At 34.4% G+C, this 26,547-nt stretch overlaps 1 protein-coding gene across 2 annotated transcripts in view; it reads right to left on the reverse strand.

Moving 5' to 3' along the window:
* Positions 1-26,547, reverse strand: part of LOC102984452 (disintegrin and metalloproteinase domain-containing protein 5-like) — a 140,466-nt gene that overhangs the window by 15,897 nt on the left and 98,022 nt on the right. For both annotated transcript variants that reach the window (XM_028481541.2, XM_055081050.1), the window contains 4 exons: positions 22,693-22,783; positions 21,845-22,064; positions 7,564-7,650; positions 6,734-6,845 (listed from right to left, as the gene is read on the reverse strand). In XM_028481541.2, the coding sequence (XP_028337342.2) occupies positions 6,734-6,845; positions 7,564-7,650; positions 21,845-22,064; positions 22,693-22,783 (510 nt within the window). The remainder of the gene's footprint in view (positions 1-6,733; positions 6,846-7,563; positions 7,651-21,844; positions 22,065-22,692; positions 22,784-26,547) is intronic.

The following is a 26,547-nucleotide window of genomic DNA, read 5'->3' on the forward strand; positions in this document are numbered from 1 at the left end:
TGGTTGGAATGTTAATTGGGTTAGCCATTATGGAATACAGCATGCATGTTCCTCAAAAAATTTAAAAATATAACTACCATATGAGCAATTCAACTTCTGGGTATATACCCAAAGGAAATGAAAACACTAACTTTAAAAGATATATATACCTCCAGGGTCATTGCAGCAGTATTTACAGCAGCCAAGATATGGAAACAATCATCCATCAACCTGACCAAAAAATGTGATATATGTATATATATATAAATATGATCTTACTTGCATGTAGAATCTAAAAAACAAAACAAAACAAAAAACAAGCTCATAGATACAGAGAACAGATTGATGGTTGCCATACATTGGGGTGGGGGATGAGCAAACTGGGTGAAGGGGGTCAAAAGGTACAAACTTCCACTTACAAAATAAATACGTCATGAGGATTTAATGTACATCATGGTGACTGTAGTAAATAATACAGTATTTTACAGTTTTTTTCTTATAGTTGATTTCTAATCTCATAGCACTGTGGTCAAAAAAGATGCTTGATATGATTTAAATTTTCTTAAATTTACTGAGGCTTGCTTTGTGGCCCAAGATGTGATCTATCCTGGGAATGCTCCATGTGCACATGAAAACAATGTGTATTCTGCTGTTTTCAGATAGAATGATATATAGATATCAATTAAGTCCATAGGATCTAATGTGTCATTTAAGGCCTGTATTTCCTTATTGATTTTCTGTCTGGATGATCTGTCCATTGGTGTCAGTGGGGTGTTAATGTCCCCCACTATTATTGTGTTACTATCAATTTCTCCTCTTATATCTGTTAACATTTGTCTTATATATTGAGATGTTCCTGTGTTGGGTGCATATATATTTACAATTGTTATATCTTCTTAGATTTATCCCTTGATCATTATGTACTGTGCTTCTTTGTCTCTTGTAACAGTCTTTATTATAAAGTCTATTTTGCCTGATATGAGTATTGCTACTCCAGCTTTCTTTTGATTTCCATTTTCATGGAATAACTTTTTCCATCTCCTCACTTTCATCTGTATGTGTCTTTAGATCTGAAGTGGGTCTCTTGTAGACAGCATATCTATGGGTCTTATTTTTCTATCCATTCAGCCAGTCTATGTCTTTTGGTTGGAGGATTTAATCCATTAACATTTAAGGTAATTATCAATATATACGTTTTTATTGCCATTTTCTTAATTGTTTTGGTTTTGGGGTTTTTTTTGGTCTTTTTCTTCCCTTCCTCTTTTGTTCTCTTCTCTTGTGATTTGATGACTAACTTTACTGTTGTGTTTGGATTCCTTATTCTTTTTGTGCGTGTATCTACTGTAGAGCTTCAGTTTAGGGTTACCATGAGGTTTTGATATAGCAGTCTATATATAAACAAGATTGTTTTAAGTTGCCAGTCTTTTAATTTCAAATGCATTCCCAATATCCTGCACTTGTACTATCTTCTCACAATTGCCGGTTTTGATATATTTGTGTGCAGATTATTTCCTACCTTTACTATATATTTGCCTTTACTGGTGAGCTTTTCCATTCATGTATTTCTTGTTTCTTGTTGTGGCCTTTTCTTTCCCACCTAGAAAATTCCTTTAGCATTTATTGCAAAGCTGGTCTGGTAGTGCTGAATTCTCTTAGCTTTTGCTTGTCTGTAAAGCTTTTGATTTCTCTGTCAAATCTGAATGAGAGCCCTGCTGGGTAGAGTATTCTTGGTTGCAGGTTCTTCCCTTTCACCACTTTAAATATATCATGCCACTCCTTTCTGGCCTGTAGAGTTTCTGCTGAAAAATCAGCGGATAACCTTATGCGAATTCACTTGCATTTTATTTGTTGCTTTTCCCTTGTTGCTTTTTATATTTCCTCTGTCTTTTATTTTTGTCAATTTGACTACTGTGTGTCTCAGTATGTCCAGTGGGTTCATCCTGCCTGAGAGTCTGCGCTTCCTGACTTGGGTGACTGTTTCCTTTCCCACGTTAGGGAATTTTTCAGCTATTATATCTTCAAATATTTTCTCAGGTCTTTTCTCTCTCTCTTCTCCTCTGGGACTGCTATAATGAGATGCATTTAATGTTGTCCCAGAGGTCTCTTAGACTCTCCTCATTTCTTTTCATTCTTTTTTCTTTATTCTGTTCCCTGGCAGTGACTTCCACCATTCTGTCTTCCAGGTAACTTATCCGTTCTTCTGCCCTATTTATTGTGCCATTGATTCCTTCTAGTGTGTTTTTCATTCCAGTTATTTTACTGTCCATCTCTGTTAGTTTGTTCTTTAGATTTTCTAGCTCATTGTTAACCATTTCTTGTATCTTCCCAGTCTGTGCCTCCATTCTTTTTCCAAGATTTTAGATCATATTTACTGTCATTACTCTGAATTCTGTTTTGGGTAGGTTGCCTATCTCCACTTCACTTAGTTGTTCTGGGGTTTTATCGTGTTCCTTGCTCTGGGATATATTCCTCTGCCATCTCATTTTGTCTAACTTTCTGTGATTGTGGTTTCCGTTCCACAGGCTGCAGGGTTGTCATTCTTCTTGCTTCTGCTGTCTGCCCCCTGGTGGATGAGGCTGGTCTAAGGGACTTGTGCCAGCTTCCTGATAGGAGGGCCTGTTTCCTGCCCACTGGTGGGTGGAACTGGGTCTTGTCCCTATGGTGGGCAGGGCCATGTCAAGGGGTGTGTTTAGTGGGAAGCTGTGGGCTCAGGAAGACTTTAGGCAACCTGTTCACTGATAGGTGGGGTTATGTTCCCATCCTGCTTGTTGTTTGGCATGAGGCATCCCAGCACTGGAGCCTATAGGCAGTTAGGTGGGGCCAGGTCTTGGTGAGAAAATGGCAGCCTCCAGCAGGGCTCATGCCAATGAGTACACCCCAGAACTACTGCCACCAGTGTCTTTGTCCCTGCAGTGGGCCACAGCCACCCCAAGCCTGCGCAGGAGACCCTCCAATACCAGCAGGTAGGTCTGGTAGTCTCTCAAGAGGTCACTACTTTTTCCCTGGGACCTGGTGCACACAAGACCTTGTGTACGCCCTCCAAGAGTGGAGGTTCTGTTTCCCCAAGTCCTGTGGAATTACTGTGATCAAACCCCGCTGACCTTCAAAGCCAGTTGCTCAGGAGGCTCCTCCTACCAATGACAAACCCCTAGGCTGGGGAGCCTGACATGGGGCTCATAACTTTCACCCTTTTGGGAGAACCTCTGCGATATAATTATTTTCCAGTTTGTGGGTTGCCCACCCGATGGGTATGGGATTTGATTTTATCACTACTGTGCCCCTCCTACCATCTTGTTGTGGCTTTTTCTTTATATTTGGATGTAGGGTATCCTTTTTGGTAGGTTCCAGTATTTTTCTGTTGATGGTTGTTCAGCAGTTAGTTGTGATTTTGGTGTTTTTGTGAGAGAGGGTGAGCTAACTAATGTTTTTCTACCCAGCCATCTTGTCTCTGCCTCCTTTTTTTCCCCTTTGTGCTTAGTCTTGTTTCACTCCCTCATAAGGTGCCAAGTGCAGAGGCTTTGCACCCAACACTTCAAACCAGAGTGCCCGGTGTGAAACGGCTGTGCCGACATCTCCGCTCAGTGTGCAGAAGCATTCAATAATACAGTGTTGCTTATTTAAAAGTTGCTAAGAGATTAGAACTTAAAAGTTCTCAACACAAGAAAAAAATTTTTGTAACTATGCATGGTGACAGCTGTTACCTAGACTTATTATAGTGATTATTTTCCAAGGTATACAATATCAAATCATTATGTCGTACACCTGAAACTAATGTAATGTTATACATCAGTTATATCTCAATTAAAAATATTTGGATTTGGGTATGGTGGAGAAGGAGCTGTGAAAGCAACATATGGAGATGGAATCTCAAATGTCTGCAGTGAGACAAGCAAGTATTTCTAAGTCAATCATATTTTTCTGTTTCCTAAATGAAAAAAACAAATTGTCTTCCCCAAAGATAGCAATGTTCAAATAAAAATAGCTACCACTGAATTAGTTTGGGTACACCACAAGAACAAAAATGTTTTATCTATTCATTCAGTTTCTTGATTGCTCTACAAAACTGAGTGAAATTACATTTCCAGATTCATAGATTGCAAATAAAATGCCCAACGGGAGAAAAAAGAGTTATTTTGATAACATCTGTTGACTCCTCACAGTGAAGTAATGATTCTGTCACATTTTACCAAGTGAATGTGGCAGCAAAATATTGCCCCCAGCTCTTAGGTAATTTGGTTTCCAGAACAGAGTTTCAAATAGGCTTCTGAATTTCTATGAAAATTTTAATAAAACCATATAAAACAAAAAGATTTTTGCTATCTCGCTCAAATACAAACTAGACTTTGCTCATCTATATGTGTAGTTAGCAGACAGGGCAAATGTAAATTTTTTCAAGTTCCATTCAGTCTATAAATTTCTTAATGAAGAAAAGAAAAAGATCTCACTTGCCAAATGTCCTGTACACCTGGTACACAACACCAAAAGGGGTGTGATTTATTTTCCTGTGATATAAAGGCTTTCATAATGAAAGTTTCAGTCAGTTTCAGTTTCCTCAAAAGGCATAAGCACTTACCAAGAATTTGTTTTTTAACTTCACAAAATGGAAAGAAATTGCTTCCTTAAACAAGTGTAGAAGATGACTATACTCCTTACTGGCCATAAAAGATATGTTAAAATATTTAAGATGTAAAATCTTATTTTTAAAAGTTTGGACAAGAAGAATGTACTTCTCTAATTTTGAAATTCATGGAGGATGAGAATAGGAAAAAAGTGTGTAGTGAAGCAGAAATTTATGTACTATTTCTCCAAAACAATCTGATGATCTGTGAAGGGGCCATCAGGATTCTAGAAAAGGATGCACTGACTGCAGCTGGGTAGTTCTATGATTTGCACAGGTTGTGACAACAACTCATACAATGAAAAAATGACTCATATTTTTGGAAATAAGACTGCTTCAGAACTCAAAAAAATGTAACCAGAAATGGGTAAGCAAGTTAAGAAGGACCTTCTCAGTTCCTTTATTAAAACTGTAATTTATGTGGAATTCAACTTAGATTTCACTAATTAAGATTACTTTATGCTTTAAAGCATGCTCCCTGAGAAAGAGAGATTTAACACATGACATCCAATGTGCTTTGGAGTGTATAAAAATGATGGGCCTTATAGACATGGACAGCCTATAAGATGAATTTAAATATGCAAAGGAGCTGATTGACAGAGAGGTGGCCTACTAGAATAAGCCTGTAGAAACAAAGAGAATGAACATTTTTGAAGAGCTGCAAAATAATATTTCCAAACCTGGAAACCTGCTGTATCTAGTAAATAAGATCCAAGTATCCCATGCTCAAATGCTTTTGTCAAGATACTTAGCTTAATGCCACCACGATGGACTGACACCAGAATTCAGTAAATGTGGGTTTGTTAACACAGAGCTTCAAGTCAAAATGAATTTTACATTTGATTCTATTCCATTTTGCTACTACTTAAAAGAAGAATTTCTTACAGGCTGCAAGCAGTTCAGAAAAGTATAATTGTAAAATGAAACCAAAAATCAAAAATATGTCTGACTGTGTTATGGCACAGAAGGAAGCATGTCAATGCTATTTTCATTAAATATGAGCATATCTTTAATCATTCCTATCATATTTATATTTTCTCCTTTCTAAAAGTCCTATGTTTATGTATCTTAAGAATAAACAATAAGATAGCCGTGCAAAATTTAAATATCTAGTAAAGAATTTTTAAAAAGAGGTAAACTAAATTGCTGTATCAGAGGTTACACTATAAAATAGTCTCATTATAAAGTATTGCTGTTTTTGCTCACATATTTTATTTTTTAATTGGTTGTTCTATAAACTACTATTGATCAGCACTGTTTACTAGTTCTATTGCTATTTCACTTAAATAATAGCAATTTATGTAACAAAAGTACACAGTACAGAATAATATACAATTTCAAATAAATGCCTATTCTTTCAACATATTTATGTGAAAATAATAATATACATGTAGTTGTATATTATATGCTAAATGATTATGTTTATTTTTTGGTCTGATACACAGTCTGATACAGCTGTGTTTTAGCTGTCTAAAAAGTTACTCACCCTAGGTATGCCCCCCACTAGTAGTCAAGCTACACATAAGTCTGCCCAGGAGTTCATCATTTAATTGCCCCAAAAGAAAAAGGGTTTGTAAAGGCAGACAGACCTCCTCTTCTCCCAGGTTAGTTTAGGTGGGCTCCAATAACCTTCTGGAACCAGGGACTAACCCTAACCTGTTCCAAGTCTCATCCAGGCCTGCTTGATCTCAAAATACTACTCAGGAACCCTAGAGGGGATATCCTAAAGGGATATTTCTAAAGATTAGATTGTAGCCCCTAAAATGCAGGAGAAAGGAGTAGCCTTGAAAGATTCTGGTGGCATTAATATTACAATGACTACTAACACCATTTAAAACTAGGAATATATGAGACAATACAAAGTGAATAATCTAAATTAACTAATCAAATTATATGCACTGGAATTTCTACTTTTAAAATTTCCTACCACTAGGTACACTTTTTGTTAGACAATGTCAGTGTTGATATAGAAAGAAGAGTTCAAACTTAACTATCTTAGAGTCTTTTAAAATCTTACAAGTAAAGTAAAACCGTATTTGTTGACATTAGTTGCTTTGCAATGTGACTTGGAACCTACAACCGTAATTTATTATCTTACATATTGTCTTTGATTAATAAAGTTTTAAAGACACTAACCAACTTTGCCCGTGTGTCCATCATCAATACTTCCAAAATCTCCTGCCATCGGCTTGCAACGAGGAGGAGCAAACCCCATTTTACAATGGCAATTGTTAAAATTGTTGCAGACCTAGAATAATCAGAAAAGAGAAAAATTTTTATGTAGAAAGATGGTTTTCAATAGAGACCAATTAGTATTCCACACGTATTCAACAGAGAATTTACTCCAGAGAATTTATCCATTCCAGAGAATTTATCTTAAATAGACAAATTCAACAAATTTTCTCTTGACATTTCCCATACTGTAGAAAGTATATCTGGCTTCTGTTGCCAAATCAATTTTTGCCAAATAAATTCTTTTGCCAAATAAATTCTTTAAACTCTCCCCACAGCCAGACCAAAATATTGTCAATCACCAGTAACATGCCTCTAATTATCATTTACTTCCTAGCTTCACAGAACAGCCCAGACACTAAATTAATGAGCAAGACCAGCGAGAAAATCCTAATGACCTTTATTTACCATTTCCTGCCTTCTCTCTGTAAAAATAAGATCATTTTGGTTAGATGGTAACATATGGTGCTTATAGCACATCCAGCCCACATATTTACCAAACATCTTATACCTCCAGAATCATCTTAAATGTTTCTACTTTATCTTCTCTAATAAACAGTTTGGCAAGATTTCTCAAGAAGATAAGATTGAAGTTATAAGTTACAAACTGTTAAATGACACCAAGCAGCATGAAAGTGATCAAAAAAATTATTCAAATGATTTCTTTAAATCTCCAAACTGTTTATTGAATTGTCCAAAGCATGTTGCTTAAAATGAAAACTGAAATTACTTACTCCACTTGAATTACAATCTCTGGTAGAATTGCAACTCTGAAAATTGACCTGGTATTTAAGCTCTACACAGTTAAATCTCAGACAATACTGAAACAAAGCAAAAGAAGTAAAAAACAAATTCAGTCAAACCATCAGATTGTGTGCATAGATAATACATAAGAAAACATTCAAGAAAATTCAAGAATTCGTATTACCAAGAATTGGCATAAAAATCCAAAACATAAAGTAATAATTGTGACTGCATTGAAATAAATGTGAAATAAGCTATATGCTTTCAGATTGTAAAGATATAGTCTTATATAAGAAGTTGAAACTTTTATTTTCTTACCATCTAGCACCAGAAGTCCTCTTAGAAAGAGAAATATCTGGAAAAATAATTTGATTAGTCCCTTCAGTTCAATAATTATCTGAGAAGCATTTAAAAAATACCCAGGCCTGGGCTCCTCCTGAGACCATTATATTAAAATCTCTGGGGGCTTCCCTGGTTGCGCAGTGGTTAAGGGTCCGCCTGCCGATGCAGGGGACACGGGTTCGTGCCCCGGTCCGGGAAGATCCCACATGCCGCGGAGCGGCTGGGCCCGTGAGCCATGGCTGCTGAGCCTGCACATTTGGAGCCTGTGCTCCGCAACGGGAGAGGTCGCAGCAGTGAGAGGCCCGCGTACCACAAAAAAAAAAAAAAAAAGAGGTGTGGAGATCATTAAAAACAAATATTGCTGGAATATTGCTAATATACCTGTTAAAAAACTGTCCACACTTGTAAATAGAGATAATTGGAGAACCACATTTCTTTTCAATGTCATTTTTGAACATTCATTAAAGGACCCATCTAAGGTAAACCTAAAGATTACTTAATTATTTCAGGGAATGTACTTTGTATAACTTGCTAGTCAGTACTGATAAGAGCCTAGATTTTGTGAACTTATATGTTAACATAGTTTTTGTCTGGCCGATATGTAAATGAGTTTTGTCTGATTGAAACGATAACCCCAAATTATGGTTTTATTACTCTATGGGACATTAGCAGATTTTACTTCAAACCTAACAATTGTATTTCAACATTCTTTTACCTAATGCCTCTAAAGTAGGGTGATTCCCAAGTGGCATCAAAAATTTAACTTGGCTGATTCTCCATTTCTCTGAGTTTTTTTCTTCTCATTTTGGTTTTTTGTTGCTTTGGTTTTGTTTCTGATTCTTGACCAAGTCAGTAAGTCTGCCCATGATGTGTATATATTTGTGAGTGCTTGTATATATGCATATACACATGTGTATATGCATACAATTTTGCATAGTTTATATATTACAGAATGGCTATACCCTTGGGTTGTATTAATTAACTTGTTCATTTTTGTCACTTTAAAAAGAAAATGAGTGTGACTGTAAGGGATTGTATTAGGTGTGTATGAGTTTTTAGGCTGCTAACTAGATTCTGTATGAGAGGCAGAAATAAATTATCTACCTCTCACATCTTTCTGAAATATAACTTAATTGGGTTAAAAATTATAATTAGGACATGCCAGTAGCAATAATGGCAGAAGACAATTATGTCTCAGGATAATAGGATGTGTAATTGCTTCTCAAAAGACAAAATTGTTTTATCCTAATGCTATATCTGGTTGTTTCAGAATATGAAAGAGAACAGTGAAAGTCAAGGCTTGAATGAATATGGAAAATTATAGACATTTTGTGCAAAGTAACCTTGCTTTTGTTGATAATACCTACGCACAAGAAAATAATGAGTCTGAAAAAAATTTAGCAACAATTGTTCAATTTTGGTGGGGTCATTCATAAGATAATATTTAAAATATGCTTGTGAATACCATAGAGCCTCATACTATATTGATGCAAAATTAGAATTGGGTTTTGTAAAAATTGTATACATGGAAATTGCTTGTGAAGTATTCAATTTGCTCTTAACAGTGGTAGTATAAGGTTTTTGTTTACTTTCTATAAATTTACCTGGATGGCAGAGATTCAATATTTCACCAGAATAATTTTCTGTGCTTTGTATTATGTAAATGGTTATTTTTAAAAACCTCCCTGTTTTTTGAAAGAGCTAAAGTTCCCTATAATTTTACTACTTTTTCCTATTTTATGTAAGCTCTTGCACTGTCACTTTGATTAACAGGGAGTTAAGTAATTTTTACTAGATACCAATAATCCTTTCTAATTAAGTAACCACATTGGACAACTCTGGTGATTTTACCTTACCAAGGTCAGAGTCTAAAGTCAAAAATATTTTTTTTCTTCGTGATTTTATTAATACCTAAAACTGTCTTTGAGATTTCTGAGATTGCCATCAGAAAATAACAGATTTGTTCTCTTATCTAATAAACATAAGGATGCTAGAAATAATTACAATTTGTTTGGTATTCTCCATTATTTATTTATTTTTGTAAGATATTAATTTTTAAATGAAAACTCATCATATTGTAATGACTTTTTACAAAATAAGAGAAACTATTGTTCCTAATTGCAGTTGGGAAGAATTTTACAATATCTTTCTTTTTTTAATCCATTTTTAAATTTAAGTAGTTAATTTACAATGTTGTGTTAGTTTCAGGTGTACAGCAAAGTGATTCAGATATATATATATGTTTTCTTTTTCAGGTTCTTTTCCATTATAGGTTGTTACAAGACCTTGAATATAGTTCCCTGTGCTATACAGTAGGTCCTTGTGTACCTAGTTTATACATAGTAGTGTGTATATTGTAATCCCAAACTCCTAATGTATGATATTCTCCATTATCTCCTAATATATAACAATGTAAGAGCTGCATAGGAAGAACTGTCAAAGAAATTCAGCCAGCCTTCCCTAGGTTAATTTTAAATGTTATTAGTATAAGCATAACTAACGTTCTCAGCATAAATGTTTCATATATTGTACATTTTATAAGAATGGATTGAATGCTTGTAGAAAATCAAGTCCACTTCTCTTCATAATATTTTCCTATCCTCAAGAGAAACTTTGATCAAACTCTTAATAAATAGTTATTATCACACCCCTGTCTGCAAAATAATCGATTTTGCTTTTCTCCATTTTCATACTATTGATGACTCTAATAAATGAACCATTCAAACTTTTCAGGCTTTTGACCAACTGGTAGTTTGTGCTTTTCTCTAATGTTTACCTAAAGTTTCTGCTTTCAGGTACAGGATAGAAACTAGGTCTTCACTGACATGGAGAAATGATCATATCAGGTATTCTAAACTATTTGAATTCAAGAATTAGACTCACAGGTACAGGATACGGTGCTTAAGCTGATACTGAGTAGACAATTTCAGAGCACACCATATGGCTGAACCAGGCTTTATTGGAATCCTTTATATCCAGGAATATAATGCCATATGAAAGCAAACTGCTAACACAAGATCCAGGGGAATAAGAATCAATTATACAGGGCTAAATTAAATAATGAGAAAAATTAACTGTGGTTATACATTTCTGATGATATACCAGAAAGTCCTTTTTCTTTCGTCTTGATGCATTTCTAATCCTCAATTTATTAGCTATGCTTTCATAAACTGAAATGAAACATTTTAAAACTAGGAACTGGTTCTCACTAGTGCCCTCAAATTCAGAAGCAATACATTTACTGTTCCTTTACTTTTTATGGCAATGCAATTATTTATAGGCTCAATAATGGTCCACCATTACCCTACCATAAATAACTAGAAAACTAGACAAATTATAGAAGACAACTATTTTTACACATTGGACTACAGGCAGAACAAGACTATGATCTCTGAGAAAAAAATAAAAAACAAATGACGTGAGCCCTCCTATTTTCCAGGCTCTTTGCTTGGAGGCAATTTCCTGACTAAGGTGTAGTGAGGAGGAACTCAAACACAGTTGGGAAATCTTGTTGAGTAAAGGAGATGGAGATTCAAGTATGTGAAGGTTAGGAGGCTGTGGAACCTAGAATTTGCTGGGAAGACTATTCTAGAGGAGGGAACTACAAATGAAAGAGTTCTATAAACCTACATAGGAACTGCCTTCTGTCTTTGGCTGAATACAATCTGCACCTGCACAGGGCTAACATCCATAAGACTGAACAAGAACTACTTCCAGAGGAAAAAAATTAGCAAGGAACTATAAGATGAATAGTTCCTGAAATCACACAACCTGGAAATCATACAGGGTCGTATCAGCCTGAATGTACAGGCTATGTTGAATGCACAGAATATTCAACAGAGACTATAGAAGGGTCACAACTCAGAACTGGGGCAAATTTAGCCTAAAGTAAAATTTAGACCCTAAAAAATTTACTCTATGCCTTCAAAGAGCTTAACAACAAGTCTTGAAAGGTTTAAAATGATCTGCAAGTTCTACCCAATAAAGAATTGAAGGTAATGATCAAAGAATTCAGGAGAAGATTGGAAGAAAAAAGTGAAAAGTTAGAAGTTTCTAAAAAAGAATTAGAAAATATAAGGAACAACCAGAGATGAAGAATACAATAACTGAAATAGAAAACACACTAGAAGAAATCAATTATAGACTAATTGATACAGAGGAATGGATCAGTGAGCTGGAAGACAGAGTAGTGGAAATCACTGATGCTGAACAGAAAAAAGAAAAAAGAATAAGAGGAAATGAGGAAAGTTTAAGAGACCTCTGGTACAATACTCTGTGCACTAAAATTCATTTTATAGAGATCTCAGAAGGAGAAGAGAGAGGGAAAGGGACTGAAAACATATTTAAAAACGTAATAGCTGAAAAAAATCCCTAACCTGGAAAAGGAAGCAGACATCCAAGCACAGGAAGTAGAGAAAGTTCCAAATAGGATCAACCCAAAGAGGACTACACCAAGACACACTGTAGTGAAAATGGCAAAAATTAAAGACAAAGAATATTAAAAGCAAAAAGGGGAAAACAACAAATTACATACATGAGAACTCCCATAAGGCTATTAGCTGACTTTTCAGCAGAAACTTTGCAGGTCAGAAGGGGGTGGCACAACATTTTTAAAGTGATGAAAGGAAGAAAAACAACAACCAACAATACTCTCGCTGGCAAGGCTTTCATTCAGATTTGATGGCAATATCAACAGTTTTACAGGCAAGCAAAAGCTAAAAGAGTTCAGCACCAGCAAGCCACCTTTACAAAAAATGTTAAAGGGACTTCTCTAAGTGAAAAAGAAAAGGCCACAACTAGAAACGTGAAAATTACAAAACAAAAAATCTCACTGGTTAATGAAAATATATAGTAATGGTAGTAAATCAACCACATATTTATCTACATGGAAGGTTAAAAGACAAAAATAGTAAAGTCACTTATATCCACAATGAATAGTAAAGGGATATGAAAGACAAAAATATGTGAAATATGATGTCAAAAATGTGGGGGAAGGGGAGTAAAATGCAGGATTGTTAAAATGTGGTTGAACTTCAGAAATCAGCAATTTAAAATTATATATATGTGTATATATATATATATATACATATATATATAGTTTTATATAAACTTCATGTTAACCACAAACCAAAACTCTATAATAGATACACACACACACACAAAGATGAGTGTGCAAACATAACACTAACTATAGTCATTAAATCAGAAGGTAAGAGAGCAAAAAGAGAAAGTAACAAAAAAGAGAAGTACAAAAACAACCCCCAAACAAATAATAAAATAGCAATAAGTACATGACTATCAATAATTACTTTAAAAGGAAAGTGGACTAAATGTTCCAATCAAAAGGTATAGAGTAGCTAAATGAATACAGAAACAAGATCATATACATGCTGCCTACAAGAGACTCACTTCAGAGCTAAAGACACACACGGACTAACTGTGAGGGAATAAAAAAGGGTATTCCATACAAATGGAAACAAAAAGAAAGCCAGGATAGCAATAATTATATCAGACAAAATAGACTTTAAAATAAAGACTGTTACAAGAAACAGAGATGATAATATAAATGATGACAATGATAAAGGGATTAGCACAAGAAGAAATGAAAACCTTTAAATATGCATGCACTCAACAGAGAAGCAATTAAACACATAAAGCAAATATTAACAGACATAAAGGGAGAAATTGACAGTAACACAGTAATAATGGGGGACTTTAACTCCCCACTTACAACAATGAACAGATCATACTGACAGAAAATCAGTAAGGAAACACTGGCCTTAAATAACACATTAAAACAAAGAGACTTCATAGATATATATATAGAACATTCCGTCTAAAGCAGTAGAATACACATTCTTTTTAAGTGCACAGGGAACATTCTCCAGGAAAGATCACATGCTAGACCACAAAACAAGTCCAGGTAAATTTAGTTGAAATCATATAAAGCATCTTTTCTGACCACAAGGTGATTGAGACTAGAAATTAACTGAGGAAAAAAAAAAAAGTGGAGCCTGAATAATATGCTACACAACAAAAATGGATCACTGAAGAAATCAGAGAAGAAATTTTAAATGCCTGGAGACAACAAAAATTAAAACACTATAATTGAAAATCCATGGGATGCAGCAAAGGTAGTTCTAAGAAGGAAGATTATAATGATACAAGCATACCTCAGGAGACAAGAAAAATCTCAAACAAGTTTAACTTACTTAACAACTTAACTTAAACAACTTAAACTCCTTTAGTTACTTAAAGGAACTAGAAAAAGAAGAACAAACAAAATCCAAAGTTATTAGAAGGAGTGAAATCATCAAGATCAGAGCCGAAATAACTAAAATAGGGACACAAAAAAACCACACACACAATAGAAGAGACCAATGAAACAAGAGCTGGTTCCTTGAAAAAGAAACAAAATTAATAAACCTTTAGCCAGACCCATCAAGAAAAAGAAGAGAGAGGGCCCAAATCAATAATACCAGAAATGGAAAAAAAAGTTACAACTAGTACAACAGAAATACAAAGGATCATAAAAGATATTCCAAAAATTATATGACAATGAAATGGACAAAGTCCTAGAAATGTACAATTTCCCAAGACTGAATATGGGGTAAAACCAAAATCTGAACAGACCGATTACCAGTACGAAACAGAATCAGTAATTTAAAAACACTCCCAACAAACAAAAGTCCAGGACTAGATGGATTCACAGTAAAATTCTACCAAATATTTGGAAGAGAGTTAACAGCTATTTTTCTCAAATTATTCTAAAAAAATTGCAGAGAAAGAAATGTATCCAAAATCATTCTAAGAGGCCAGTATCACCCTGATACCAAAACCAGACCAAGATATCACACACGAAAAAGAAAATTACAAGGAAATATCACTGACAAACATAGATGCAAAAATCCTCAACAAAATATTAGCAAACCAAATCCAACAATATATGAAAAGGATCATACACCATGATGCAGTGGGAATGTATTCCAGAGATACAAAAATGGTTCAATACCCACAATTCAGTCAATGTGATACACATATTAACAAATTTAAGAATAAAAATTACATGATTATCTCAATACATGCAGAAAAATCTATTGACAAAATTCAATGCCACTTATAATACAAACTCTCAACAAAGTGGGAATAGAAGGAATATACCTCAATGTAATAAGGGAAATACATGTTAATTCCATAGCTAACATCATACTCAATGGTGAAAAGCTCAAACCATTTCCTCTAAGATCAGGAACAAGACAAGAATGCCCCCTCTCACCACTTTTATTCACCATAGTATTGTAAGTCCTAGCCAGAACAATCAGACAAGAAAAAAATAAAAGAAATCCAAATTGAAAAGGAAGAAATAAAACTGTCACTGTTTGCAGATGACATGATATTATGTATAGGAAATCCTAAAAATACCACAAAAACTACTAAAGCTAATTCAGTAAAGATGCATGATACAAAACTAATATACAGAAATCTGCTCCATTTCTATACACTATCAGAGAAATTTTTTTCAAAATTCCTATTTCAGTTGCATCAAAATAATACAATACCTAGGAATAAATCTAACTAAGGAGGTAAAAGACCAGTACTTAGAAAACTATAAGACACTGATGAAAGTAACTGAAGACAATACAAACTGATGGAAAGATGTACTGTGTTCATAGATTGGAAGAATATTGTTAAAACGTCCATACTACCCAGAGCAATCTACAGATTTAATGCAAGCCCTATCAAGATACCCATGACATATTTTCACTGAAATAGAACAAATAATTCTAAAATTTATATGGAACCACAAAAGACCCCAAATAGCCAAAACAATCTTGAGAAAAAGAACAAAGCAGGATGTATAACTCTCCCTGATTTCACACTATATCACAGAGTGACAGTAATCAAAACAATATGGTACTGGCATAAAAAAAGACACACAGATTAACGGACCCATATAGAGAGCCCAGAAGTAAATCAACACACTTACGGTGAATTAATCTATCACAAAGGAAGCAAGAATAGACAATGGTAAAAAGGCATCAATAAGTGATGCTGGGAAAACTGGACAGCTACATGTAAAATAATTAATTTAGAACATTTTTTCACCCCATAGATAAAAAAATAAACTGAAAATGGATTAAATACCTAAATGTAAGGCTGGAAACCATAAAACTTCTTGAAGAAAACATAAAAGAATGCTCTTTGTCAAAATGTAGTGATAATTTTTTTTGGTCTGTAACCTAAGGCAAAGGAAACAAAAGCAAAAATAAACAAACAGGACCTAATTAAACTCAAAAGCTTTTGCACAGCAAGGAAACCATTGACAAAATGAAGAAAACCTACTGAATGGGAGAAAATATTTACAAATGATATGACCAACAAGGGGTTAATATGCAAAATATATAAACAGCTCATACAACTCAATATAAAAAACCCAAACTACTCAATTAAAAAATGAACAGAAGACCTGAATAGACATTTTTCCCAGGAAGACATACAGAAGGCAAACGGGCACATAAAAAGATGTTGAAAATTCATAATCATCAGTTGTAACTTGTCCTTTTTCAATTTTAATTTTATTGACTTGAGTTCTCTGCTTTTTTTTCTTGATGAGTCTGGCTAAAGGTTTATCAATTTTGTTTAACTTCTCAAAGAACCAACTTTTAGTTTCATTGATCTTAGCTATTTTTTTCTTTGTCTCTATTTCATTTATTTCTGCTCTGACCTTTATGATTTCTTTCCTTCTACTTCTTTAGTGATCTCTTGGTTATTTAGTAGCATATTGTTTAGCCTCCATGTGTTTGTATTTTTTACAGTTTTTTTCCCTTTAATTGATATATTGTCTCATAGCATTGTGGTCAGAAAAGATGCTTGATATGATTTCGATTTTCTTAAATTTACTGAGATTTGCTCCGTGACCCAAGGTATGGTCTATCCTGGAGAATGTTCCATGAGCACTTGAGAAGAAAGTGTATTCTGTTGCTTTCAAATGGAATGTTCTATAAATATCAATTAAGGGTCTTTGGTCTATGTGTCATTTAAGGCTTGTGTCTTTATTGGTTTTCTATCTGGATGATCTGTCCATTGAGGAAAGTGGGGTGTTACAATCCCTCACTATCATTGTATTATTGTCGATTTCTCCTTTTATGGCTGTTAGCATTTGCCTTATATATTGAGGTGCTCCTATGTTGGGTGCATATATATTTACAATTGTTATATTTTCTTCTTGGATTTATCCCTTGATCATTATGTACTGTCCCTGATTTGCCTCTTGTAACATTCTGTATTTTAAAATCTATTTTTTCTGGTATGAATATTGCTACACCAGCTTTCTTTTGATTTCCATTTCCATGGATTATCTTTTTCCATCCCGTCACTTTCAGTCTGTATGTGTCCTTAGATCTGAAGTGGGTCTCTTGTAGACAGCATATATATAGGTCTTGTTTTTATATTTATTCAGCCATTCTAGGCCTTTTGGTTGAAGTATTTAATACATTTACATTTAAGGTAATTATTGATATGTATGTTTTTACTGCCATTTTTTAACTGTTTTGGATTTTTTCGGGGGTCTTTTTTCTCCCTTTTTCTTTTGTTCTTGTGTTGTGATTTGATGTCTACCTTTAGTGATGTGCTTAGATTGCTTTTTCTTTTTTGTCTGTGTATCTATTGTAGATTTTTGTTTTGTGGTTCCCATGAGGTTTCGATATAGCAGTCTATATGTATACCAGACTGTTTAAAGTTATTGATCTCTTAGTTTCAAATGCATTTCCAATATCCTGTATTTGTACTCTCCTCTTCTCACAATTGCTTGTTTTGATATCATATTTGTGTGTGGATGAATTCCTACCTTTATTTTATGTTTGCCTTTAATGGTGAGCTTTTCCATTCATAGTTTTCTCTTTTCTTGTTGTGGCCTTTTCTTTTCTGCCTAGAGAATTTCCTTTAGGATTTTTTGTAATGCTGGTTTGGTGGTGCTGAATTCTCTTAGCTTTTGCTTGTCTGGAAAACTTTTGATTTTTCCATCAAATCTGAATGAGAGCCTTGTTGGGTAGCATATTCTTGGCTGTAGGTTTTTCTATTTCATCATTTAAAATATGCAGAGCCATTCCCTTCTGGCCTGCAGAGTTTCTGCTGAAAAATCAGCTGATAGCCTTATCAGGGTTCCCTTGTGTGTTATTTGTTGATTTTCCCTTGTGGCTTTTAATATTTTCTCTTGTCTTTAATTTTTATTTGTTTCATTAATATGTGTCTCAGTGTGTTAATCCTTGGGTTTCTCTTGTATGGGATTCTCTGCATTTCTTGGACTTGAGTGACTGTTTCCTTCCTCAAGTTAGAGAAATTTTGGCTATAATCTCTTCAAAAATATTCTCAGGCCCTTTCTCTCTCTCTTCTCCTCCTGGGACCCCTTTAATGCAAATGTTGGTGCATTTAATGTTGTGCCAGAGGTCTCTTAGATGTCCCTCATTTCTTTTCATTCTTTTTTCTTTATTCTGTCTTGTGGCAGTGATTTCTACCATTCTGTCTTCCAGCTCACTTATTCGTTTTTCTGCCTCAGTTACTCTGCTATTGATTCCTTCTAGTGTATTTTTCATTTCACTTATTGTATTGTTCATCTCTATCTGTTCTTTAAATCTTCTAGCTCTTCGTTAAACATCTCTTGTAATTTCTTGGTCTGTCCCTCCATTCTTTTTCTGAGATCCTGGATGATCTTTACTATCATTACTCTGAATTCTTTTTCAGGTAGTTTGTCTATCTCCACTTCATTTAGTTGTTCTTGTGGGTTTTTATTTTGCTTCTTTGTCTGGAACATTTTTCTCTACTGTCTCCTTTAGTCTAGAAATACACCCACACACCTATGGTCAATTAATCTATTATGACAAATGAGGCAAGAATATACAATGAAAAAAAGACATTCTTTTCAGTAAGTGGTATTGGTAAAACTGGACAGCTACATGTAAAAGAATGAAATTAGAACATTCTTTAACATCATACACAAAAATAAACTCAAAACGGATTAAAGTCCTAAATATAAGACCAGATACTATAAAACTCTTAAGAGGGAAACATAGGCAGAACACTCTTTGACATAAATCAGAGCAAAATATTTTTTGAGTCCTCTCCTAGAGTAATGGAAATAAAAACAAAAATAAACAAATGGGACCTAATTAAACTTAAATGCTTGTGCACTGCAAAGGAAACCATAAACAAAATGAAAAGAGAACCCACAGAATGGGAGAAAATATTTACAAACAAAGCTACCAATGAGGGATTAATCTCCAAAATATACAAACAGCTCATGCAGCTCTATGTCATAAAAGCAAACATCCCAATAAAAAATGGACAGAAGATCTAAATAGACATTTCTCCAAAGAAAACATACAGATGGCCAAAAAGCACATGAAAAGATGCTCAACATCACTAATTATCAGAGAAATGCAAATCAAAACTACAAAAGGTATCACCTCACACCAGTCAGAATGGCCATCAACAAAAAGTCTACAAACAATAAATTCTGGAGATGGTGTGGAGAAAAGGGAACCCTCCTACACTGTTGGTGGGAATGTAAATTGGTACAACCACTGTGGAGAACAGTATGGAAGTTACTTAAAAAACGAAAAGTAGAACTACCATATGATCCAGCAATCCCATTCCTTGGCATATATCCAGAGAAAACCAAAATCTGAAAGGATACATGTACCCCAATGTTCATTGCAGCACTATTTACAATAGCCAAGATTTGGATGCAACCTAAATGTCCATCTAGAGAAAAATGGATAAAGAAGATGTAGTACATATATACAATGGACTATTACTCAGCCATAAAAAGGAATGAAATAATGCCATCTGCAGCAACATGGATGGACCTAGAGAATTTTTATATTAAGTGAACTAAGTCAGACAGAGAAAGATAACTATCATATGATATCACTCATACGTCTAATCTAATTTTTAAAATGAAACAAATTCTTATTTACAAAACAGAAACAGACTTACAGGTATCAAAACCAAACTTATGGTTACCAAAGGGGAAACATGGGGGGGAGGGATAAGTCAGGAGCTTGGGATGAATATACACACACTACTATATATAAGATAGAAAACCAGCAAGGATCTGCAGTGTAGCACAGGGAACTCTACTCAATATTCTGGAAGAACCTATACAAGAAAAGAATCTAAGAAATGAATGAGTATAGTAAATGTATAACTGAATTAATTTGCTGTACACCTGAAATTAACACAACACTGTAAATCAACTATACGCCAATAAAATTAAAATTAAAAGATAAATGTAAAAAAATGTTAACGATCAGAGAAATGCAAATCAAAACCACAATGAGATTATCACCTCACACCTGTCAAACGTTTATCATCAAAAGTCTACAAATAATAAATGCTGGAGAGGGTGTGGAGAAAAGCAAACCATAGTGCACTGTTGGTGGGAATGTATTTTGCTATAGCCACTGTGGAAAACAGTATGGCGGGTCTTCAAAAAACTAAAAATAGAATTACCGTGTGATCCATCAATTCCATACCTAAATATACATCCAAAGAAAATGAAAACACTAATTCAAAAAGATATATGCACCCCAATGTTCATAGCAGCATTATTTATAATAGCTAAGATATGGAAGCAACCTAAGTGTCCATCAACAGATGAATGGATAAAGAAGATGTGGTACATATATACAATAGAGTATTACTGAGCCATAAATACAAATGAAATTTTGCCTTTTGTGACAACATGGATGGACCTTGAGGGTATTATGCTTAATGAAATAAGTCGGAAAGAGAAAGACAAATACTATATATTATCACATATATGGAATCTAAAATATGAAATGAGTGAACATAACAAAACAGAAACAGGTATAGAAAACAAACTAGTGGTTACCAGTAGGAATAGGGAAGTGGGGAGGGGAAAGAGAGGCATAGGTGATTAAGAATATACATAAAATAAATAAACTACAAGTATATATTGTACAGCAAAGGGACTATAACCAATATTTTATAATAACTTTAGAGTATAATCTATAAAAATATTGAATCACTCTGTTGCATACCTGAAATTTTTATAATATCATAAATCAACTATACCTCAATAAAAAATGTATGTAGATCCCAAGCCCTCAATAAGACAGAACATAACTTCCTACTTTTTAAGTCTGGTATATACATAGTGACTTTTTTAAATAAAGTGTAATATGGAAAGAGGGGGAAAAGAGTAATTTTACAGTGAGAAATCTGGAAACATTACCTCAGCCAGGTAATCAAGGTTAACGTCAACATGCACATATACTTGATATGATGAAAGGGCACTTTACCTGTGCATTTTACTCCCAAGAACACATAAACCCAATCTAATCACAAGAAAAACATTACACAAATCCAAATTGAGGGACATTCTACAGAATATCAACCAGTTCTACTCCAAAGTGTCAAGGCCATCAAAAACAAGGAAATTTTGATAAATTGTCAAGAGGAGCTTAAGGACACACATTTAATAAATATCCTGTGGTATTCTGAGTGGAATCCTGCAAAAGGACACTAGGTAAAAGCCAAGGAAATCTGAATGAAGCATGGAATTCAATTAAAAATAATGTATCAACATTGCTTCATTGATTATAGCAAATGTACCATACTGTTGTTAGATGTTAATAATAGGGGTGTTGCTTAGGGGTGAGGTGTTCAATATGGGCAACAGGGAAATCTGGGGGGGTGATAGCATGGTCTAAAACTGAAAGTGGTGATGGTTGTGCAACTCTATAAATTAATCAAAAGCAATGAATTGTACACTTACCATGGGTGAATTTTATGGCAAATGATACCTCAATAAGGCTGTTTTAAAATGCACTGGTTGGTATATTGGCAAAATGAGTATAAGCATAAAAAATAATTTTTAAAACACTTAAAATATTTAGTTATAATTACCATTTCAGGACCACACATAGTGCCATCTTCTACAAATGTTTGATCTCTGTCTTCAGGTTTTTCAACTGTGGTCAGTGTATCTCTAGGTGTCTTCTCTGTGTTTAGAAATGTTGATGTACACATGTCATCTCGTACATGTGTATAAATCACAGATAAATTTGTGCGTGTTACCAAAGCTTTGTGAGGCCAGGTACAAACTAATTTTCCACATAACATATTGCTAGAAGCATAACGAAGAAGAAAAGTTTCTTATTATTTACAGAAATAATGTAGATTGCTGATATAGCTAAATTTTTTAAGTATTTTACTAACTTAAATCCATATTTCAAAAATTTTCTCTAAGTAAATTTTTTTGAGCACACTGACTCATGTATGATGTGGCTCTTTTTGTTTTGTGCAGAAATGTAGCAAGGGAAAAATTAATCATTTTTGCAATCTGACAGCTATGATCTGTTCTATATTAGCTTCTGAAATTTGAGCAAATGATCATTGGTCTTTGATTTTTTTCATCAGTACAATGGGATAAATAATTCTAACTACAAATATTTGATGTATATAAATATATATTTATAATATATAGCATAAATATATAATGAATATAAAGGACCTAACACAATGCCTACCTCATCCCATCAATAAACACAGGTGATTTTTATGGTCATTATTCTAACATTATAGGTACTGAACACATGTTGTTTGTAGGAAATAGGTAATACTGTTCAGCTCAGATCATGAAACAGAGAAAACTTGTTATAAAATGGCATCTTAGCTTGTACATAATATGTTCCAGAATCTTAGCAATATACAACCTACATTCCAAACAAAATTATAATTTTCTAAATACATACGGGTAATCACAATAGTTTCGGCCACAGTTTCCAAATTTATCTCCTCTTGAATTTATTTCATCAAAACAAGCAAATGGAGCACCTCTAGATGCTAAAAGAAAAAAAGAAACTTAAGTAAGTAAATTACAACACACAATTCCAATTATCATGATAGAAATAATAGACTCAGTCTGGAAATTATAATGTTATCTCTAGGAAGGTTTATAATTACCTCGCATTAAAAAGTTGCTGGGGATAGATCAAGATTAATTACACAAAGAGCAGCATTACTCAAATGGCTATATACAATTAGAAAAATAAGCAGTCATTGCCTCTCTATTCCTCTAAACTATTTATGTTCTGCCTTAGTTACCTACCAAATGTGAAAATAAAGTTTGCTCTTACAAAAAAAAAAGAGGAAAGAGATGGGATTTATAATGCAATACTGATAAGAAACCCAAAGAGCATTTGATTTAACTCTTCCTATTCCATACTAGAGTCCTCAGCTGTGTTCCCTAGTATCCTAACAATCACTAAACAAGAACTATTGAATTTTAAATTTTAAAATTAGGAAGGATGTGAATGTTCATCTACTTTGGCCATTTAAAATAGTTATATCTAACTTTAAGATCATGAAAAATTAAAAGATATTTAAAGCTGCCCCATCACTTTGACTTGATGATTTAGAGGTGGGTAATCACATGTAATAAGAACTGAGATCTTTTGTTGTCACTACTTTTAACTGACAAGGGATTTCTCCTTAGCAATTTCACAGATTTTTATAGCTGGAGAACATGATCTATAAAAACTTCACTCTCTCTCCTGAAAGACACAATCCGTACATATACAATATGCTACAAAACAGGCCAACACAGATTTGTGAGAAGAATCCACCATAATTAGCAATTCTCTTTCGAAAACACCAGTTCCACAACTCACCAGTAAGTACTTAGCTTCTGATTGATTTGCTGCAGTCAAAATACTGATTTGATTAAATTTAATTTAAACTTCCCAACTCCCCCAGATTCTATACAGGGCCAGCATTAAGATGATGCAAAATTTATGGTGACACTTTCTTCAAATGTGCAGACACCTATGCAGATCTACAGGGATCATGAAAAATATGACACAACCAAAAGAACACAATAAACCTCCAGAAAATGGCCCCAAAGAAGTAGAAGTCCAGGAAATGTCTGACAGGTAATTCAAAATAATTGTTCTAAAGATGCTCAGAAAACTACAAAAGAAAACAGGTAAACAATTTAATGATACAGAGAAAATAATACAAGGATGAATTAAGAGGTTCAGTAAAGAGGTAGAAAACATTTTAAAAAAACAAATTTTGGAGATGAATAAATACAATGACTAACTGAAGAATTCAATAGAGCTTCACTAGCAGACTTGAACAAGTAAAAGAGAGAATAAATGACCTAGGAGACAGATCAATTAAAATGACCGAGGAATGTGGATCAAGATGGCAGAGTAGGAGGACCCTGAGCTCACCTCCCTCATGAACATCAAAACTACAACTACTTATAGTGTTACTCTCACTGACAGTGACCTGAAGACTAGCAGAATGACTCTTCTACATCCAAGGCTGTAAAGAAAGAACCACATGGAGTCTAGCAGGAAGGGAAGAGAAGTGAGCTAGTAGGGTCCCAGACCACTACTAGGTGACCCAGAAAAGGAGGGGGAAATCACAGCCTCAGCAATCCTCCCTGGGTAACAATGGGTTTGAGTCACATATTGAGCATCCCAACCCTGGGGTGTGACACGTGGGAAAAAAGCCCCCTTAACTTGGTTTGAAAAGCAGTGGGACTTCCAGAGAGCTGTAAGAAAATGAGGCTCTACTCTTTCTATTTTTTATTTATTTATTTTTTATTGTTGGGAGACTTTACTCTTAAAGGGTGATACACAGACTGGCTTACTCCCAGTTCCAGCACAGAAGCAGCATATTGAAAACACATTTGGGAAAGAATGGATCCGAACACAGTGTGGTTCCAGCCCCTCTGGCACAGACCAAGCCACTAACCAAGATGCAAACATTGGAGAAAAAATGGAACCGGCTCAGAAGTGCACCCCCAAGCCCTTGTTCTCAACCAAGGTGGAGGCTGCCATTACAACTGAGAGAAACCCAACTCCCTCAGGGCTCCTGCTCCAGCTCCTTAGGCCTCAGCCATACCCTCAATAGGGTGGAAACTACCACTGAGCCTAGAAGTCCCACCTCCCACCTGGCTCAGTGGGGAAGATGTGGCCCATGCTCACTTTACTTCCAGCTCTCCCATCAAAGCCACTGGGCACACGTGGACTTGAACAGTGACAATCCCAGACAAGGACATGCCTTCAAGACTGGGATAGGTAACTGTTTCACCTAATTTCATAGAGACAAACAAAAAAAGTTAAACAAAATAAGAAATGGGAATATGTTAAAAAAAAAAAAAGATAAACCCCCTGAAAAATCCTAATGAAATGGTGACAAATAATTTACCTGATAAAGAGTTCAAAGCAATAAGAATGCTAACTGAACTTGAGAAAGAATAGACAAACACAATGGCACGTTAGCAAAGAACTAGAAAATATTTTTTAAAAAGAACCAGTCAGAGCTGAAGAATACAAGAGTGAAATAAAAAATACACTAGAAGGACATAACAGCAGATTAGCTGATACAGAAGAACACTGAAATAACCTGGAAGACAGGATAGTGGAATACATCCAATCAGAAAAGCAAAAAGAAAAACAATTTTTTAAAAATTGAGACAATCAAGTATATTAACATTTGCATTGTAGGGGATTCACAAGGAGAAGAGAGAGAGAAAGAGGTAGAAAAAATGTCTGATGAAATTATGGCTGAACACTTCCCAATCGTGAAGGAAACAGACATTAAGGTACAGGAATCCACAGACTCCTAAACAAGATGAACTCAAAAAGACCCACATCAAGATACATCACAATTAAAATGGCAAGAGTTAAATATAAAGAGAGAATTTTAAAGGCAATAGGAGAAAAACAAATTCACATACAAGGGAACCCCTTAAAGGCTACAAGCTGATTTTCTCCAGAAAATCTGAAGGGCAGAAGGAATTGGCATGATATATTTAAAGTGCTGAAAGAAAAAAACCTACAACCTAGTATACTCTACCCAGCAAGGTTATCATTCAGAATTGAAAAAGAGTTAAGAGAGTTTCCAAGATAAGCAAAAAGGAAACGAATTCATCACTACTAAACTGACCTTACAAGAAAGGTTAAAGAGTCTTCTTTAACTGAAAAATAAAAGATCACCCCAAAAATAAGAAAATATAGGAAGAGAAAAATCTCCCTGGTAAAGACACATATAGTAAAGGCAGTGGATCAACCACATAAATTAGCTAGTACAAAGGTTAAAAGACAAAAAGTGTTAAACCAACTTTAACTAAAATAAACATGTAGGGATAAACGTGAAGATGTAAAATATGACATCAAAAAACACAAAACCTTAGGGAAGAGAGTAAAAAATGTAGATCTTTTAGAATGTGTTAGAACAGAGAACTACAAAAACAACTAGAAAAGCAAGAAAATGTCAACAAGTACATACCTATCAATAATCACTTTTAACTGTCAAGGGACTAAATGCTCCAATCAAAAGACACAGAGTGGCAGACTGGTTTTAAAAAAAGACCCGTTTATATGCTTTCTACTAGAGACTCATTTCAGACCTAAAGACAAACATAGAGTGAAAGTGAGGGGATGGAAAAAGACGTTTTATGAAATGGAAATTTCAAAAAAAGCCAGAGTAGCAATATTCATATCAGACAAAGGAGACTTTAGAATAAAGTCCATGATAAAAGACAAAGAAGGTCATTATAAAATGATAAAGGGGTCCATAGAGAAAAGAATGTA

Source organism: Physeter macrocephalus, chromosome 20 (assembly GCF_002837175.3).
Source record: "Physeter macrocephalus isolate SW-GA chromosome 20, ASM283717v5, whole genome shotgun sequence".
NCBI classification, from domain to species: Eukaryota; Metazoa; Chordata; class Mammalia; order Artiodactyla; family Physeteridae; genus Physeter; species Physeter macrocephalus.